Source organism: Rattus norvegicus, chromosome 18 (assembly GCF_021556685.1).
Source record: "Rattus norvegicus strain SHRSP/BbbUtx chromosome 18, alternate assembly SHRSP_T2T, whole genome shotgun sequence".
In the NCBI taxonomy this organism is placed as follows: domain Eukaryota; kingdom Metazoa; phylum Chordata; class Mammalia; order Rodentia; family Muridae; genus Rattus; species Rattus norvegicus.
Genome location: NC_141551.1, coordinates 29,906,376 through 29,923,897, shown reverse-complemented (window position 1 = coordinate 29,923,897; position 17,522 = coordinate 29,906,376). Strand labels below are relative to the sequence as shown.

The following is a 17,522-nucleotide window of genomic DNA, read 5'->3' as shown; positions in this document are numbered from 1 at the left end:
AATCAGAGGCCAGTTCAAAGTGCTTCAAAGAAACTAAACTCAGCGACAGCTTGAGCTAATGTGGATGTGCCCTTTACACTAGGTGGATGGGGTAGAAGCCTTTGAGGAGCAGAAGCAATGGCAAGGAGCTGATAAGGGGAGTACTTGGAGCAGGAGAGGGCAGGGGCAGGACAGGGCAGGCAGCAGGCACTAAAGCTGTGCAGTGGCAAAAGTCTTGGCCCTGTGGGAGGATAGAAGTAGCTGGGACAAGGAGTGGGAAGTAGGAGAGGCAAGGCAGAAAGATAGGCAAAGGCTGAGAATGGTGATCCACACATTTAATCCCCGCACTCAAGAGCAGAGGCAAGGGGATCTTCGAGTTCAAAGTCAGCCTGATCTACAGAGTTAAGTTCCAGGCCAGCCAAGGCTACATAGTGAAATCCTGTTCCCCCCAAAATATTAAAAACAAAACAAAAAACAATAGGGAAAACTCTGAGGACATAGGAGGCAGAGAGAAGCCTCTCATTACAGCTTCTGGCTCAAGCCTTTGCTAGCCTCACAGTTAACTGCTTCCGGCCTTTCCTTCTCAGCCATAAATCTTCAGTTTTTTGGAACTTAACTAGAAATCCCATGACAAGGATAGAATATGCAATAAATACCTTGTGTAATTCTACTGGCTTTTGAATCTCCTGAGTTACCAATCGCATTTCTTTTATCGAAAGAGACAGAAGGAAAATGTTTTCCGTAATGCAATGGCTGTAAGATGTAAACTGAAGCCTGTTGGTTGTAGCACTTACCTTTAATTCCAGCACTGGGGAGGCAGAGGCAGGCCATCTCTGTGGGTTTGAGGCCAGCCTGGTCTACAGACTAAGTTCCAGGACAGCCAAAGCTACACAAAGAAAACGTGTTTAAAACAAACAAACAAACAAACAAAAAAGCAAACAAACAAACAAAAAAATCCTCAGCAATCTGAGAACCACCAAAGAACAGACATTGCTAGTGCTAAGACACTTAATTGCTTTCTTTCCTTTGAGGAGCCCCATACACACCTGGGTACAAACATATTTTCCCCTATGCTCCCTCCGGAAGCACATTCTATAACTCCCTTACTTGGCTGTGTCTTACTTTCTTCTGATTGAATTTTCTTTATGCTCTTGTGCTCTAACCTATATTAAATTATCTTTAATAAAATTTCTAACTCCGCCTCATTCTAACAGCCTGTTTTGAAATTCCTTGCAGTAGCAAAATCACAGATCCCAGTTTGGACTTTGTTGAGGTCAGTCTTGGGGAACTCCTCTGGGGGCTGAGGGTGACAGTGTGGAACCCTGTCTCTGTCTTCTCAAGAACAGGAGGAGAGGGGCTAGAGAGATGGCTCAGTGGTTAAGAGCACTGCCACCGGGTTGGGGATTTAGCTCAGTGGTAGAGCGCTTGCCTAGCAAGTGCAAGACCCTGGGTTCGGTCCCCAGCTACGAAAAAAAGAAAAAAGCAAAAAAACAAAACAAAACAAACAAACAAAAAAAAACAAAAAAAAAAAAGCAAAAAAAAAAAAAGCACTGCCACCTCTTCCAGAGGACCGGAGTTCAATTCCCAGCAACCACATGGTGGCTCCAAACCATCTCTGATCTGAAACCCTCTACTGTTGTGTCTGAAGACAGCTACAGTGGACTCATATGCATATAATAATTTAAAATAATAATAATAATAATAATAATAATAAAAGAACAGAGGAGAGTGCTTTTTGTAGGGGCCCAGTCTTCATATCCTCGTAGCCTATATTCTACTTGGGTTTCAGGTATTTGGGTTTTCCTTGGAAGCAATTACATTTTAAGTATGTTGTCTTAAAATTACATTTTAAATTACATTAAAATTAAAATTACATTTTAAGTCTGCCGTCTTAACTCTTTTCAATCACTGGTCACTGCAGAAACTGCGGGTTGTGGGAAAAAGGGAGAAAGCTGGAAGCGAGGAGGCTGAATGTTAGCCTTGAAAATCCATAATGATGGTCTTAGAGAAGGCTGATGGTCTTGGAATTTGAGGGAAATGGGTCACTAGAATGTTCTCTCTCTCATTCTGAAATAGAGACTGTATCTCTTACTGATGAAGGGGTTGTAGAGTAAAATAAAGTGCCCACTGAGGGGCTAGGAAGATGGTTCAGTGGGTAAAGGTACTTGGTACATAAGTGTGAAGACGTGAGTTCAAATTTCTAAGACCCATAAAAAAGCTGGATGTGTAGTGCCGGCATCTGTAATTCCAGTGCTGGTAGAATCTTCAGGCTAGCCTGACGCACAGACTCACTCTCTCTCTCTCTCTCTCTCTCTCTCTCTCTCTCTCTCTCTCTCTCTCTCTCTCTCTCTCTCTCTCTCCTCTCAAATCGGTAAACTGGGAGAAGATCCAAAATGATGACAAGAGCTTTCCAGGTCACACACCCCTTCACTGAAACCATTAATGCTCACTGGAGCCCAGGATGTACCTGTCTTTTCCTCTGGACTCATTTCTGCGGGCTCCGGGGCTATTTCTTACCTCTGTCATGCTAGCATTTCCAGTTCGGCGGGGATTAGGGAAAGGTGCCTCCCTTTGTTAGAGGCATTTTCGTTCAGGTGTCCGGTGACTCAGTTTCCCTGTCTTCTGACTTAGTGTAGGGACTGGTGATAAGCATATGTAAATGAATGACCAGAAGTAATTACAGGTTGAATCAGTGGGTATACTAGAAATAGAACCCAGGCGTCTTGACTCAGAAGCTCGACGATCTTCCGACTGCCAGGCACACGCTGCGTCCGCCCGGCGGCCCGGACCTTTCCGGGGTACTTGTAGCAGGGAATAACAGGTTCAGTTCCTCTGCTGCCCCTGTGTTCTTCCGCGCCCGGCGCGCAGCTTGACGAGCGTGGGCGGAGCGGCCCAACTCTGGGGCGGGGCCTCGTCGTGGGCGGGGCTTCCTCGAGTTCCGGAGTAGAGTGTCTGGCAGCCTTTGGTGGAATCGCGATGCAGCCGCCGCCCCGAAAAGTGAGATTTGCCCAGAAAAGGGGATTTTCTGGAGGTCTGGGGGAGCGGAGGGAGCCCGCGGGCACTCGACTCAGAGTGGGCCATAGGGAGTGGCAAGGAGGTCAAAGTCTAACACAGAAGAAACAGAGGAAAAATCCCATCCTCTCTCGGGCCCCGCCCCCTCGCCGCTCCCTGTGAGGTGTTTTGTAGGTCCCCACGCCGCCGGAATGGGCTACCAGGCGGGAATCCTCACCTCTCTTTCTTAATCCTACAGGTGAAGCCAGCCCAGGAAGTGAAACTTCGCTTTTTGGAGCAGCTGAGTATCCTTCAGACCCGACAACAGAGGGAGGCGGATCTACTGGAAGACATCAGGTAGCCCTAGACCCCTCACCTCCATGTACTCCATCTTACAAGGAGTGAGCGTCACTCTTTCCTCCGTATACAGCTGTCAGGGTTGGGCGTTGTCTGGATGAGCTTTCTGGCCTACCCATTCATGACCCTCACCTTAGTTAGGCATGCCTGTTCAGATAAGGGGGCTATATACATAAACAGAGAACCCCTTCCTCTAATTACTTGACCTTATGCCAGTCTCTCCACCTCCACAATCAAGCTTAGGGCATAACCCCCCTCCTTTTTCCAGACCTAGACCTGTTGGAAGTGCCCAGCCAGGTATTAACAGTCCTCTCACCCTCAGGCCCACAGATGGTCCTCCAGGGGTGGGAGGATCCTGCTGGGGCTCTGAGCAATAAGATGAGGCTGACCTGTGTTGCAGCCTCCAGAGGTGATCTCAAGGACTCTTGCCTCTCAGACCCACTCCCCCTGGATGGTCACACTCTGGGCTGGTTCCTTCTTCCTCTTGCTCAAGCTGAGGAGAGACCTGAGTGTGGGAAAACAGTGGCAAACAGTAACATCCCCCTCTACTCCCAATCTCCACAGATCCTACAGCAAGCAGAGGGCAGCCATTGAACGGGAGTATGGCCAGGTATGGGACTCCTCTCTGGACCTTCCCTCTTGTTCTAGCCTCTTTTACATTTTTACATGGGCAGCAGCCCCACCCCCCTTGTGTCCAGAACAAATACCTAACTGTGATGTTTTTATTTTTGAGTTAGAATAAAGTGATTTCCTTAAAAAAATTAAAAAAGAACATACCTAGAATCAGCCAGATTTATGTCAAATCCCTGCTCTATTACTTGCTTAGATGTGTGATCTTGGACAAGTTACTCAATATTTTTTGGCCTCAGTTTTTTCTCTGTAAAATGGGAATAATGATGATGATGATGATGATGCCCAAACTTCACATAAGGTTCTAAGGACTAAATGATTAATAAACGTTAAGGCATTTAGGAGATGTATGTGTTATACATCCAAAGGATGGTATTATAGACCCTGGATCCAAATTCTCCCCCAGTCGGGGTGAGTCTTCATAAAAGATCTGCCTGTGTGATGGTTTTCTCATCAGGCACTCCAGAAACTGGCCGGGCCATTCCTGAAGAGAGAAGGGCAGCGAAGTGGGGAGGTAGACAGCAGGTGAGCTGCACAGAGTTGGAGGTGATGGGAATTCAGCCCCTGTGATCTATGGGGACAAGGACCTAGTGAGCAGGGGAAGGCACGTGAGCTGAAGGTAGAGCTGACACAGCAGCCGTAGAGGAGCTGACCCAGCAAGGACACGGTGGGTGGGGGTGGAGGGCATGAGTGATCCTGTGGCTGAGTTAATGGGCTGATCGATTGCTGGGCTCCTAGATATGGGGGGGCTCTCTGTCTCTTGTGGGATTGGGATTGGGGTGGGGTCTTATGAAATGGTGGAGTGTTTCTCTTTTCAACATAAACCTTCTCTGGGGAGGGCTAGGACAGTGTTTGGTGCCTGGCGCTGCCTTCTGGATGCCACTGTGGCTGGAGGCCAAACCCGACTTCAGGCGTCTGACCGATATCGTGACCTAGCAGGGGGTACCGGGAGGAGTGCCAAGGAGCAGGTGCTTAGAAAGGTATGTCCTAGGAAATGGGGCAAAGGAACTAACAGCTCAGATTAGATGAGGTTTGGGTCAGGAGTCTCTGTATCTGCCTTTAGGGGACAGAGAGCCTCCAGCAAGCACAGGCTGAGGTGCTACAGTCCGTCCGGGAGCTGAGCCGAAGCCGGAAGCTCTATGGGCAGCGAGAGCGAGTGTGGGCCTTGGCACAGGAGAAGGCAGCCGATGTCCAGGCCAGGTGGGCTCCAAGATGTGCTGCGAGGACTATGGGGTGGGATCAATGTATCAAGGCTGTATCTGACTCTTGACTATTTTTTTTCCCTGCACAGGCTGAACCGAAATGACCATGGGATCTTCCACTCTCGGACCAGCCTCCAGAAACTGAGCACCAAGGTTTGGGGGGATAAAGGCATAAATAATAGGTAGTCTAGTGGTTTGGGGTCTAGTGGCATAGAAGTAAGAGATTAGGTTGAACCTAGCTTGCAAATTTCCAAGTGGTTCATTACCAGGCATGTAGTATGTACTCGGTAATATAGCTCCTTGGTTTCTCTGAGCACCATTTTCTTCATGTGAACAGTGGAAACAATACCCTCTTGTTGTTCCTTTTCCTATTTTTTTTTTTTTCCGGAGCTGAGGTCCGAACCCAGAGCCTGAGTTAAATCCCCAACCCCTTTGTTGTTCCTTTATATGTGCTTTTAAATACCTCTGCATGCTAGGCAGTGTTCCACCCCTGGGGATACAGTGAGAACAGGAATTCCACCCTCACAGCCCAGGTGAGATGAGAATATGCAAAAAAATCAAATGATATAAATAAAAGTTCTGTGACAGTTGGCTCAAGTGAGAAGGGAGTCCTCACTGAGCAGGTGGCCCGAGTGTTAGGGAGAGAACAGTCACCCCAAGATCTTTGGGAAAAACATCCTGAGGAAAGGGGATGTTCAATGCAGAAGCTGAAGAGAGAGTCACTTTGGTTCAAAGGTCTGAGAGAAAGGCCAGTGTGGCCACACCACTATAAGCAAGAGACCTGCACTTAAAAAGATCAGCTCGTGTAAGAGCTGGTGAACTATGGTAAGGCACAGTTTGCATTTGTATATATGTGCAGAAGCCACAAGAGGGTTTTTAAGCTGGCATTGTACATGGAAGTTTTAGTGTAGGGCCAGGCAATGATGTGAGAGCCATTCTGGTTCTGGGGTAGAGGTTGGCCTTGGAAGGCCTCCAAGAGTTCAGGACTCCCTGTTGACTCTTCCTTCCATTCCCTAGCTGTCCGCCCAGTCAGCCCAGTATTCCCAGCAGCTGAGAGCAGCCCGCAACGAGTACCTGCTAAATTTGGTGGCCACCAATGCTCACCTTGCCCATTACTACCAAGAGGAATTGCCAGCACTGCTCAAGGCCAGTCCCAACCCAGACTACTCCTGCCTTTGGTGAATGCAGACACCATCCCTGGTTCCTCCTTCTACCCAGTGCTAGTGCTCAGAGTGAATAGAAGATGCATATGTGGGTTCTGGTTCTGCTTCTTGAGGCCTGTTTGCCTCCACACTCCTCATCAGAGTTAACTCCAGTTTGCCCACATCATAACACTAATGAGGTTCAAAGGAAATGGAGGGACATACACTCTGAAGTGGTTTAAGCATGACAGACGATGATTAGAAGCAGTAATGTCTTATCCCATTTCCTCCCTATCCCTCATGTCTGTGCCCCATCCATGAATGGATGACCTTCTCTGCACTAGAAGCCTAGAAGAAGGTTGGATGTAACCATTGCACTAAGGTCCCTTGGGGTCTGTTCTCTGCAGGTCCTGGTAAGTGAGCTGTCCGAGTACTTGAGGGACCCCCTGACTTTGTTGGGACACACCGAGCTGGAAGCTGCAGAGATGATCCTGGAGCATGCCCGCCATGGGGGGAAGGCAGCTTCTCAGGTGAGGGCTCCCCTCCAGATGCTTTATGTTGTTGTCTTCAAACCCCCATCCCAGCCACCTCCCCAACCCCCGACACGCAGTTCTAACTTCTTTTCTTCCAAGAAGATCCGGGGACAGGGTTGGGTGGGCAGCAAGTGAGTGCACACACGTTTATCCCACCCTAGGTAAACTGGGAACAGGATGTGAAGCTGTTTCTTCAGGGGCCTGGAGTCTTTTCTCCAACTCCACCTCAGCAGTTCCAGCCAGCGGGGACTGATCAGGTGAGAGCACCCTGCTTGTGGAAACAGGCCAAAGCTAAGCGTAAGTCAGCTTTAGACCCCTTGTCTCATTGTTCTTGTCCCAGTATTGATTTGGTGACTGTTCAGCCTTAGACAGGGGTTTTTAGAATGCCATTCACTCTCTCCCATCTGAACACAAACAGACCTCAGACGGAAGTCTGTGTCTACATGAACACATACAAAGACAAAGACAAAGGCATTTACTTCATCTTCTTTGTCCCTGGCACTGGAGGTCAAGATGAAGGAAGGGGCTGAGGAGTTGGCTCAGTGGTTAGGAATGCTTGTCCTTGCAAAGGACCTGGGCTTAATTCCCAACATTCACTTGAGGCTCACCACTACCTCTGGCACCAGGTGTGCATGTGGTGCGCAGACGTACATGCAGGCAAAATATATATAAACACAAAATAATAAAATAATTCTGAAAAAGATTTTAAAAAAGATGAGGAGGCCTTGGGTTCGGTCCCCAGCTCTGGAAAAAAAAAAAGAGAAGAAAAGAAAAGAAAAGAAAAAGATGAGGAGGGAGAAGGGTTGGTGAGAAGGACAGACTTGGGTTTTTCCCTCGAGCATTCCTTGTCTCCTTCAGGTGCGTGCCCTGGAACGGGGAGTGGGAGGCATGGCTGAAGAGAGTGGCTTGGAGAGAGAGGTTCAGCGCTGGACAAGCAGGGCTGCCCGGGACTACAAGATCCAGCATCATGGGCATCGGGTGAGGTGGGAGTCCAGGTACTGGGAGTGGGTAAGAAAAGCTGAGAGATGTGGACCATTAATGCAGACAGGAAGGGAGGGAAAAGAATTTTAACACAATGGTATGATGCAGTAGTTACAAGCACAGCTTTTGTCACCAGACAGACTGGGGTTTGTATTCTCTCCTGTTCCTTGTGAGTTCTCTAACCCTGGGTAAGGAATGACTTCATCTCTCTGGACTTTGATTTCCTCATGGCTAAACTGGAGCCAATAATAATACCTACTTCATAGGGAAGAGAGATGACCCAACACCAGTGATGCAACTAGTGAAGTACCAGGCTCAGAGTAAGCTGTGGCCCACAATATCTCCACCCACCTTTGCCATCCTCACCAGGTCCTGCAGCGACTGGAGCTGAGGCGTCAGCAGGCTCCAGATCGAGAAGCTCCAGGCGTAGAACAGAGGATACAGGAAGTGAGGGAGAACATCCGACGGGCACAGGTGAGATACAGCCTATGCTAAGTAAGGACCATAGAAATCCTGCCTCCTTGGGCAACCCAACCCTCTTCACTGTGGTAGAGAAAAGAGGGAAGCAGCTAGCCGGGATAGACTACTCTCTTTTGCCTCATACCAGGTGAGCCAAGTGAAAGGGGCTGCCCGGTTGGCCCTGCTACAGGAGGCTGGCCTCGATGTGCAGCGGTGGCTGAAGCCAGCCATGACCCAAGCCCAGGATGAAGTGGAACAGGAGCGACGACTTAGTGAAGCTCGACTTTCCCAGAGGGACCTCTCTCCCACAGTGAGCTCCTCCTTCTCCTTAACCATGCACATCTGGGAAGCTAAAATTCCTTGTCAGAAGGCAGAGCCTCTAAAATGGGAATCACAGTACCTAAATAATAGTTTCTAGCATGGACAGTCCTCAATAAACTTACAAAATGGTGATTAAGAACCATGGTTCTGGGCTGGGAGATGGCTCAGTGGTTAAGAGCACTGACTGCTCTTCCAGAGGATCTGAGTTCAATTCCCAGCAACCACATAGTGGCTCATAACCATCTGTAATGAGATCCAATGTCTGGTGTGTCTGAAGAAAGTGACAGTATACCCATATACATTCATTCATTAAATAAACAAACAAATAAATAGATAAATTTAAAAAAAAAGAACCATGGTTCTGGGAGCAGACTAGAAGCTAATTGAGTGCCAGCCACTCTGCTTACGAGCCATGTGGCCTTGGAAAATGACTTAACCTTTGTGAGCCTCAGTTTCTTCAAAAGTAAAGTGAGGTTAATATAGTTATACAAAACAGTGCTGGGTTAAGCAAAGCTTAAGTGAAGTTATGTAGTATATAGTATACAATATGTATAATATGTATAATATATACTATATAGTATGTATAATATATAACATATATATATAATATAGTATATAGCATATATAAAACACACTTCGTGCTCGGCACCTGGTTGTAATTGCTGTTATTTGGTATCATCTTGTCCCATGATGGTTTGGGTTATGGTACACCATCATTGGTTAAGGGGACTATCTTGAAGGAGGATTCCCAGTGTTCTTTAGAGTTAGGAAAGGGTACGGGAGATCCATGCAGTACTTGACATGGTATCTGTCCTCTACCCCGCTCCAGGCTGAGGATGCTGAGCTTTCTGACTTCGACGAATGTGAGGAGGCTGGGGAGCTCTTTGAGGAGCCTGCCCCACCAGCCCTGGCCACCAGAGCCCTTCCCTGCCCTGCCCATGTAGTGTTTGGCTATCAGGTATGAATGGGTGTGGAAACTCCAGATGGGCCACAGGGGTGGGGAGGGGCAAATCTTGAATCCTTCCTTGTGGGGCTCAGGCAGGACGTGAGGACGAGCTGACTATCACAGAGGGTGAGTGGCTGGAGGTCATAGAGGAAGGAGATGCTGATGAATGGGTTAAGGTGAGTATGGGACCCTGGCTTGGGGCAGTGGGAAGACTCGCGTGTGGCAGTGCCAGACACTTGGGTAAAGAAGAGCCAAGGTTGTGGACTGCTGAGCAAGCCTGACACCCTGACACCTGTTCACACTGCTGCGTGAGCAGGCTCGGAACCAGCATGGTGAAGCAGGCTTTGTTCCTGAACGATATCTCAACTTCCCGGATCTCTCCCTTCCTGAGAGCAGCCATGGCAGCGACAATCCCTCAGGAGCAGAGCCCACAGGTAAGACAAGGCAGTGTGGATCCGGAAACCATGGGTACACAGGTTACTGGGTGGCTTGGGTGTCATGGCACTAGGCACCACAACCCACGGCCTGACCGCATCCCCTCTTCTGGGCTCCTGTAGCATTCTTGGCACGTGCTCTGTACAGCTACATAGGACAGAGTGAAGAGGAGTTAAGTTTTCCTGAAGGGGCACTCATCCGCCTGTTGCCCAGGGCTCAAGATGGAGTGGACGATGGCTTCTGGAGGGGAGAATTTGGGGGGCATGTTGGAGTCTTCCCATCTCTCCTGGTAGAGGAACTGCTTGGTCCCCCGGGGCCACCTGAACTCTCTGACCCTGAACAGGTGAAGCTTCATTTTCTCTCTGTTCCCAGTACTTCTGGGTTGACCTTTTCACCTCAGCATGCTTCCTTTTGATATTAAAGCCCTGTTTCCTCCCCAGGTTTGCGTCCGATGGTGGCTTAGGCTTCTCTGTATGCTTTGGCTGGGAAGAGAAAAGAGAAACTAAGGCACCCTTCATAGGCGTCTGGGAACTTTAGGGCCAGATAGGCCCGGGTGCAAATTGCTATAGTATGAGCTTGGGTAGTTACTTTTCTCTGAGCTGCCTTCTGTACAAGTAAAATAAAAACTAGCTGTTTTAGCAGGCTCTCTGTCATGACTAGGGATCATAGAGGTACATTCCTTAGCTCCTTGGCACACAAGAAGAGGACATTGGACCCCATTATATTGTGAGCTGCCATGTGGGTGCTGGGAATTGAATTCAGGACCTCTGAAAGAGCAGTCAGTGCTCTTAACCACTGAGCCATCTCAGTTGCCTTGTCATGACACCGCAGGGATTGTATAGGGGAGTCAGAACACCCCAGTTCTAGTTAGTACTCTGCCACTAAGTGACTGTGATTCTGACGGATGACTCAAACTGAATCTCACTTCTACTGTAGCAGTCCTCAAAAGATGTAGCTCCCAGGGTGGTGGTAAAGGTTGAATAGATCTGTGTATGTGCAATGTTAGCAGAATACTTGACACATAATAACTATTCAGTACATATTGGCTGTTGAAATATGCACCAGTTATAACCCTCATTTGGCTGCTTTTGGTATTGAGAAGAAATGGGAGGGAAACTGAGAGTGTGGCGAGAAGAAATATTGTAAGCCCTCCCACAGACCAGAAATGACTGTACGCCTACCCTGTCTCCAGATGCTGCCATCCCCTTCTCCTCCCAGCTTCTCCCCTCCTGCACCCACCTGTGCCTTGGACAGATCCCCTGCACCTGCTCTGCCTTCTGGTGAGTAGACAAAGGCAGAACCTGGGGAGCATAGGAGTGGTCAGGAAGAGGCCTAGACTCTCCCTTCCCCTGCCCGTGTGCCCTCGTGTACTTGCAGTAAGGCCCATGGCACACTGATGGGGAGGAGAGCTTGCATTCAGAGCCAGGTCCATGCTCCTATGTCACCTTCTGCTGTGTGACTTGAGGTGGGAGGCTTAACTTGTCTGGCCCTTGGTCTATGTTTTGTGTTGTTGTTCTTTAGTCTTTGGAGTTAGGGCTAACCTTGAACTAGCGCTCTTTCTGCCCCAGGCTCCCCAACATGTTGGCATTAGAAGTATGAGGCACCAGCCTAGCTTGGTTTACATTCTTTATAAAGTGAAGGGAAAGGCATTGCTTTATTTATTATTAGGGCCTAGGGTGATGGCTCAGTGGTTAAGAGCACTTGCTGCTCTTGCAGAGGACCTGTGTTTGATTCCTGGCACCCACATGGCAGCTCACAGTCCTCAGTAACTCTAATCCCACGAGATCTGACTCCCTCTCCTGACTATAGTGGGCACCAGGCATGCATGCAGCATGTAGACATACATGCTGGTAAAACACTGGTAGGCGTGGTAGAGAAGGAAGAAAGTTATCCAAGATATCTGTTAAGAGTGTACAGCACTGGGGTTGGGGATTTAGCTCAGTGGTAGAGTGCTTGCCTAGGAAGCACAAGGCCCTGGGTTCGGTCCCCAGCTCCAAAAAAAAAAAGAAAAAAAAAAGTGTACAGCACTGTGCTAGCATACAGTAAACATGGCTGTTTTAGATCATTAGTGTTTTTGAAGTTTGCTACCTTTTCTCTCTGCATTCTTATAGCCTCCCAAAGTGTGTTTTCCTCTTAGTGTCCTTCAGTTCTGAAATACAGTACTCATCTTGGGGCTGTTTCCTCTTATCTATTACGATGCTTATCTATTGGGTTATTTTCTTGTGGGTGCTGGGGATCAAACTAGGATCGTGTTCATGCTAGGCACACATATCTACCACTAACTTATGTCCACAGACCCAGTCCCTATTTCCCACCATCAAATACTCAGCCTTTCTAAGATATTCTAGTATGCCCACCTTCTCAGTCACCCTCCCTGAGTCCAGGGCCACCACCATCTCTTCTAGCATTCCTTTTGCACTTGAATAATTTAGTACTTGGGCATTCCCTCTCTGTCTCCGTCTCTCTGCCTCTGTCTCCCTGTCTCTCTGTCTCTGTGTGTCTGTGTGTGATATTACGGGATTCTCAATAGAGAATTTGCACTCCACCCCGTTTCTGGGGTACTTTGTACAAGGCAATTGTGCATTAAGTATTTGTTGAGAATGGATGGACTAATGGATTTTATAGCTCAGGCTGGTGATTTTTTTTTTCTTTTGGCTAAGTCAACAAGTATTTATAAAGTATCACTACCCTAAGTGCTGGAGATGCAGTATGGAGCCCAACAAAGCTTGAGAATTGACTTTTGGTTTCTATTTCTAGACAAAGTCATAGACTGCCCTGGACCCCTAGACATGATGGTGCCTCGACTCAGGCCGGTAAGGTGCCCTGACTTGGGTCATTCCTATGGCCTTATTTTGTTTGCTGGGCTGAAGTAATGGACAGGGCTATTCCTAAGACAGATTCCGGAGCACTGATTATGCATGTCCCCTGCAGATGCGTCCACCACCTCCCCCACCAGCCAAAGCCCCGGATCCTGGTCATCCCGATCCTCTCACTTGAAGGCCAGGAGTCACTGCCCTTCGGTGATGCTGCTGCCCCTGTCTCCATGCTGACAGAAGCCACCCCCTCAATGGTCTGGAGCGACATAAGCAAAAGCTGCAGTCTTCCCCGATGTCCATTCTCACCTCCGGGGGTAGAAATTTACCCTGTTCCCATTTCTGGGATTTGAACCCACACCCTCCCCGTATTGTTCTCCTGCCATTTCTGGAAGTACCCCTTTGACTTTGTGCTATCACCCCATATCTAAGGTGGTAAAACACCACAAAATCTTCGGGGCTGGAACCCATCTCCCAAAGCCTTGCATGGCTCTGGCTCATCTGTGTCTTCACCCGGCCTCTGTGGTCAACCCCACCCTGAATGTCAGGGTCAGTAGGCCTGGGGCCAGGAGAGGACTTTGGAAGTCAGAAGGAGCTGAGCCAGGATGCAAAGCAACTGTAATGGTCTGAGCGGATTTATTGACAGTGAATAAAGGGTATGAAGTCCAAGACAGGGCTTGGGCCTCTTGTGCCAAGACGGCAGGGAGCCTAAGGTGCTATTGCTTTAGGGGCCCACCGAGGGTAGGGCCTGGTCCCAGCTGCCACGCTCTAGCATGTGGAGCGAGGTTTTGGGGAAGGCAGGCCAGGCAACCTGTTGGCAGGTGGGGAAAGGGAAAAGATGAGGGGCCAGGAAGTGCGAGGGGCTCCTCCTGAGGTCCCTCAGTCAGGACCATCTCCAGATGAAGTAGAGCTGGTCCCTCAGCTGAGCGGCAGAGCTGGCCAGCGGAGGGGAGAGTCTTCCTGGCTGGCTGTCCCCTGGCAATGCCTGCTGGTAATCCATCAGCACAGTGAAGACTGAGGCTTGGAAGAAAGAAAGGAAAAGAGTGTTGCTTCCTAGTCAAGTTCTGTGCTCCAGCCACTTATTTAACTCCTGGAGGACATCTGTGCCCACTCCCCACACACTAAACATATAGTTCACCCCCAGGGTTCAGGGAGTTGGTGGACTCGAGTAGTTTAGACACAGGGTGGGAGGGTGAGATTACCTGATCTCGAGCTCAGGGAGACTCGCCTCACATACCCCCTGCTTCTGGTGGTAGAGAGTCCTGAGAGAAGGGGAGGTATTCAGTGGGAACAGGAGGTGGATCATATCCATGTTGCCCAGAGTAGGAACCGTAAGATGTGTCCACCACTGCCCAGCGCAGCCCTGACCATGTCTTCATACCTGCTGACCTGAGGTGTCCAGTTTGGTTGGCTGTCCATTTGCTTCTTGACTAGGCAGCCCTGGGCTTGGGCCTGTCCCTCTAGTGCCCACGTTCAGTTCTGCAGAGGTACCAGGGGTCCCCTCAAGTGTACAAGGGACTAGGCTGGCATCCTTGAGTCTTCCATTCTGCACTGGGTGGGTGGCTGCGGCCTGGGAGGGTGGTGGCTCAGGGAGCAGCCTCTCAATGGCAGCTGTCCCTGTCCTAGGCTGCCCTCCAGCCACCTGACTAACCCCTGGTTCCTGTCCTCCACCAGAGCCCCAGCTTCTGTCTGTAGGGGAACCATCACGGTGTTCATGAAGGCCATAGCGCTTCTCAATGTGTGTCACTCGGAATCTGGGTGGGAAGAGAACATTGCAACTCAGGCCTGCAGCTCAGAGGCTCCCTAAACCTCCCTCCCTGGGTTTGATGGCAGTTTCTGTGACCTGGGGTAGGGAAGCCTTCTGAGACTGTGGGACACTGTGCAGCCTGACCCTTGCTGTAGTCGCCCAGTTGTTCAAAGAAAGAGCTGGGCCCCACCTTGGGGGACAGGATTATCGGGGCCCCAATTTAACCTCTTTTCTTGGACCACTATATCCCCACCTGCCCACTGAGAATACAGTGGTCTCTCCAGGTCTTGGGCGGCCTTTTCCTTCCTTAGAGCGACCCTGGCGGACAAGTGGGGGCCTCTTGCTGCGGCTGCAGTGGATGCAAGGAGCTGCAGAGCCAAGGTGTACTGTGTGATGATGAGAAGGGGCTCCATCCTGCAGGCTGGAGGTGGCATCCACACTGGTCCACAGGAGGGAAGGGAGCAGAAACAATATTTTCAATTTCCTTCCTGGTTCCTCCTGTTCTTTCAATATGCTCTTTAAACCTCCACAAACCCCACCTTCCCCAGGTTCCAACATCCCTTTGTCTTTAATAAATTCACTGTTAAGTCCCAAATAGTCATGTGTTCTTCCTGTTTACTAAAGAGACCAATGCTTAACCAAAGGAAGTGACACCAGAGGTGTATGCTAGGCTGGATGGTGTCTAGATGGGAGACACTGAAGGATAAAAGATTCCTACAGAACTTCTTTCATAGGTCAGTTAGCCTTGTTCACCTTACCCCACTACCACTACCAAACTTCCCATGGTGCTTGGAAAGACTGTATTAGAGGAGACAGCACTCCAAGGTAAGCTAAGTCATGCTGGCCCTTGTCTCCAGCTCACCTGGAGAGCTGTACCGTCCCTTCTCCTTCACTGTCCCCTAGCATCTCCTTCAAGGCCTCAGCATTGGCTGATGGAGAGGGAGAAGAGGGAGTCAATGGAGGTAGAGGTCAGGGCAAGAGAAAGTCAGTTTAGGAAGGAGTAAGCTGTTGGCCTATACCCACCTTCATTTTGGATGATGCAGCGAACAATCCGCTCTACTGTGTCCTCATTCACGTCATCGTCTTCAGCTGAAGGATGAAAGAAGTTGGCAAGGAAGCGGGAAATGAGTCAGCTTTGGGGTATCATGACCTGATGGCCTCATGGACGATATAGCTCAAGACATATCCCTTTACATAGCTATGTGCCTTAATGCATCAGGCCAGAAAAAGTAGGAGAAGAAATGGGTTTCTGGTGCTACCATGAGTGGACCCCTTTCTCTAGCCTCTGATTCAGGGTGGAGCCACTCTACATGCAGACTCAAAAATGCATCATAAGCTATCTTTTGGACTTCATCAGGATTTGGGCTGGGTCTGTGGCCAGGGAGGCAGAAAAAAGTTTGGGGAGAAGGGTAAGGGAGACTTAATCAGGGCTCTAGGCTCCTCACTCACGGGGCTGGAGCTGGGCATCATCAGGCTCTGAGCCCCTAGATGTGCGACAGCGGTAGCCTTTCTTCTTGAGCACGTGGCAGATCATGAAGCCTACAAGGCCCATGAGGAAGAAGACCAGCACAAGCAGGAAGAGCATGTACAGCCCATGTTGGGGCGGCTCCAGGCCAGGCTGTGGTTCCGACATGAGGCCCTGGGGGGCGAGCGCGGGCCAGGGCGCCTCCTGGGTTTAGTGGGCTGCAGCTGGGGACCGGGCAGAGTAGGAAGGCGTCTTAGGATTCGAAATAGGAGGCCCGCCCCACCCCCTACCCAACCAAGGAGCTGTCCGGACTAAGGGTGCTGGTCGGCCAAGATCTCCAAATGTTGGAGGCCAGATGGCAGCTATGCAGGCCCTCTGCCACGACCGGTCCCACTTCTCTGATATCTAGACCGCTATCTTTTACAGCTCATTCCACGCCTCCGTCCCTCCCAAGGACACTGCAGCACGAGATGGGGCGAAATTCTTAGGCAGCGAGCCCAGACATCTCGCTTGAGTCAGTGTCTACACCTCCTCTACACTGGCCTGAGCCAGGCATCATGCACCCCCCCCCCCCAACACTTGCATTCCGGGATCCCTTCTTTTTCGGTTCCTCCCACCCCGACCACCTGGCTCACCCGGTACCGGTGGTTTGGTTCTGTCTCCGGCTCCGGCTCCGGCTCGGGTCCCGGCTCCAGGGGCGTCCTCGTCCGGCTCAGGGCCCCCGACGCCCTCCCGGAGCTCATCCCTTGCTTCTTCCCCCTCCCCCCTTTGCCGCCTCACCGGTTCCGGGCTGGTGGCTGCGGATACCGGTGCCGCGGCAGACGGGGGGAGGGAATGATGTGGGCCAGTTGGGAACCGCGACAGGCTCCGGACCACTCCGGCCAGGGAAATGGAGGGGATGGGGGCGGGGATGGGGGCACCTCCGAAACCGTCCTGGGTTCCCAAATGCCTACTCGCGTTGCGGGCCTGGGACCAAGGGGCGGAGCGCAGGTGTGCGGGGCGGAGTATGTGAGCCTTACGCGTGTGTGAACGCAAGTGAGATGTGCGCGTGACTGCACCGCCCTTCCTCCCCCCCCCCCCGGAGGGAATGTGCAGCGCGAGTCGAGCGAGGGTCGGGAGGTCAGGAGAGGCTTTGGCCACCAGTCTAGCCCTCACGTCTAGTACAGGTCCTGCCCTCAGATTACCCAGACGACTGGGAAAGCCAGCAATCTTCCTAGTTCACTGGGGGAAATTTGGCTTTCTGCACCAGAGAAGGGCAGTGTTGCCAGATCTTCCGAGGTTCCTAGAGAGAAATCACGACCCCAAGACCCGTTTGAGGGTAACAGCTGGACGGAATGGCTCGGTTTACTGAGGATATGACCCTCGCCCCGAAAGAAGCGGCTATTTTATTCTCTGAATGATGCCACGGGTCCCCGTCCAGGTTCCAAGTCTCAAGCCTCGGAAACCGGACCAGGGCAGCATAATGAGGGGCGGAACTCCCCAAGGGGGCGTGGCCAAAGCCTAGCCTTGGGAGGCGGGGCC

The 17,522-nt window shown here is 50.5% G+C and overlaps 2 protein-coding genes across 5 annotated transcripts; one reads left to right on the top strand and one right to left on the bottom strand.

Moving 5' to 3' along the window:
- The first annotated feature begins 2,904 nt into the window (after nucleotides 1-2,904).
- Nucleotides 2,905-13,491, top strand: Fchsd1 (FCH and double SH3 domains 1). Of its 4 annotated transcripts, none has more exons than XR_015642326.1 (20): nucleotides 2,905-2,976; nucleotides 3,230-3,327; nucleotides 3,892-3,937; nucleotides 4,415-4,482; nucleotides 4,802-4,937; nucleotides 5,021-5,157; nucleotides 5,249-5,312; nucleotides 6,177-6,305; nucleotides 6,709-6,831; nucleotides 6,996-7,091; nucleotides 7,693-7,817; nucleotides 8,185-8,289; nucleotides 8,423-8,584; nucleotides 9,425-9,553; nucleotides 9,634-9,717; nucleotides 9,858-9,975; nucleotides 10,099-10,319; nucleotides 11,169-11,256; nucleotides 12,734-12,789; nucleotides 12,908-13,458. XR_015642326.1 is itself a non-coding variant. In XM_087592871.1 (20 exons), exons 1-20 carry the CDS (start codon nucleotides 2,956-2,958, stop codon nucleotides 12,971-12,973), a joined length of 2,067 nt encoding a protein of 688 aa, XP_087448997.1. In that variant the 5' UTR covers nucleotides 2,905-2,955; the 3' UTR covers nucleotides 12,974-13,458.
- Nucleotides 13,404-16,974, bottom strand: Rell2 (RELT-like 2). The gene is made up of 8 exons (NM_001014149.1): nucleotides 16,637-16,974; nucleotides 15,986-16,225; nucleotides 15,560-15,625; nucleotides 15,399-15,465; nucleotides 14,790-14,975; nucleotides 14,171-14,543; nucleotides 13,992-14,051; nucleotides 13,404-13,809 (listed from the first exon to the last, which is right to left on the bottom strand). Exons 2-7 carry the CDS (start codon nucleotides 16,167-16,169, stop codon nucleotides 14,019-14,021), a joined length of 909 nt encoding a protein of 302 aa, NP_001014171.1. The 5' UTR covers nucleotides 16,170-16,225; nucleotides 16,637-16,974; the 3' UTR covers nucleotides 13,404-13,809; nucleotides 13,992-14,018.
- Nucleotides 16,975-17,522: the final 548 nt, after the last annotated feature.

What these genes read in the sequence shown, in the direction of transcription:
- Fchsd1 (XM_087592871.1), top strand. Translation starts at nt 2,956, where the DNA reads ATGCAGCCGCCGCCCCGAAAA. An exon ending in TTGAACGGGAGTATGGCCAG is followed by an intron (nt 3,938 to 4,414) that starts GTATGGGACTCC and finishes TTTTCTCATCAG; the next exon opens with GCACTCCAGAAACTGGCCGG. An exon ending in CTCAGGAGCAGAGCCCACAG is followed by an intron (nt 9,976 to 10,098) that starts GTAAGACAAGGC and finishes GGGCTCCTGTAG; the next exon opens with CATTCTTGGCACGTGCTCTG.
- Rell2 (NM_001014149.1), bottom strand. Translation starts at nt 16,169, where the DNA reads ATGTCGGAACCACAGCCTGGCCTGGAGCCGCCCCAACATGGGCTGTAC. An exon ending in GGGACGGTACAGCTCTCCAG is followed by an intron (nt 14,976 to 15,398) that starts GTGAGCTGGAGA and finishes CCTGTGGACCAG; the next exon opens with TGTGGATGCCACCTCCAGCC. An exon ending in ACTGTATTCTCAGTGGGCAG is followed by an intron (nt 14,544 to 14,789) that starts GTGGGGATATAG and finishes CTTCCCACCCAG; the next exon opens with ATTCCGAGTGACACACATTG.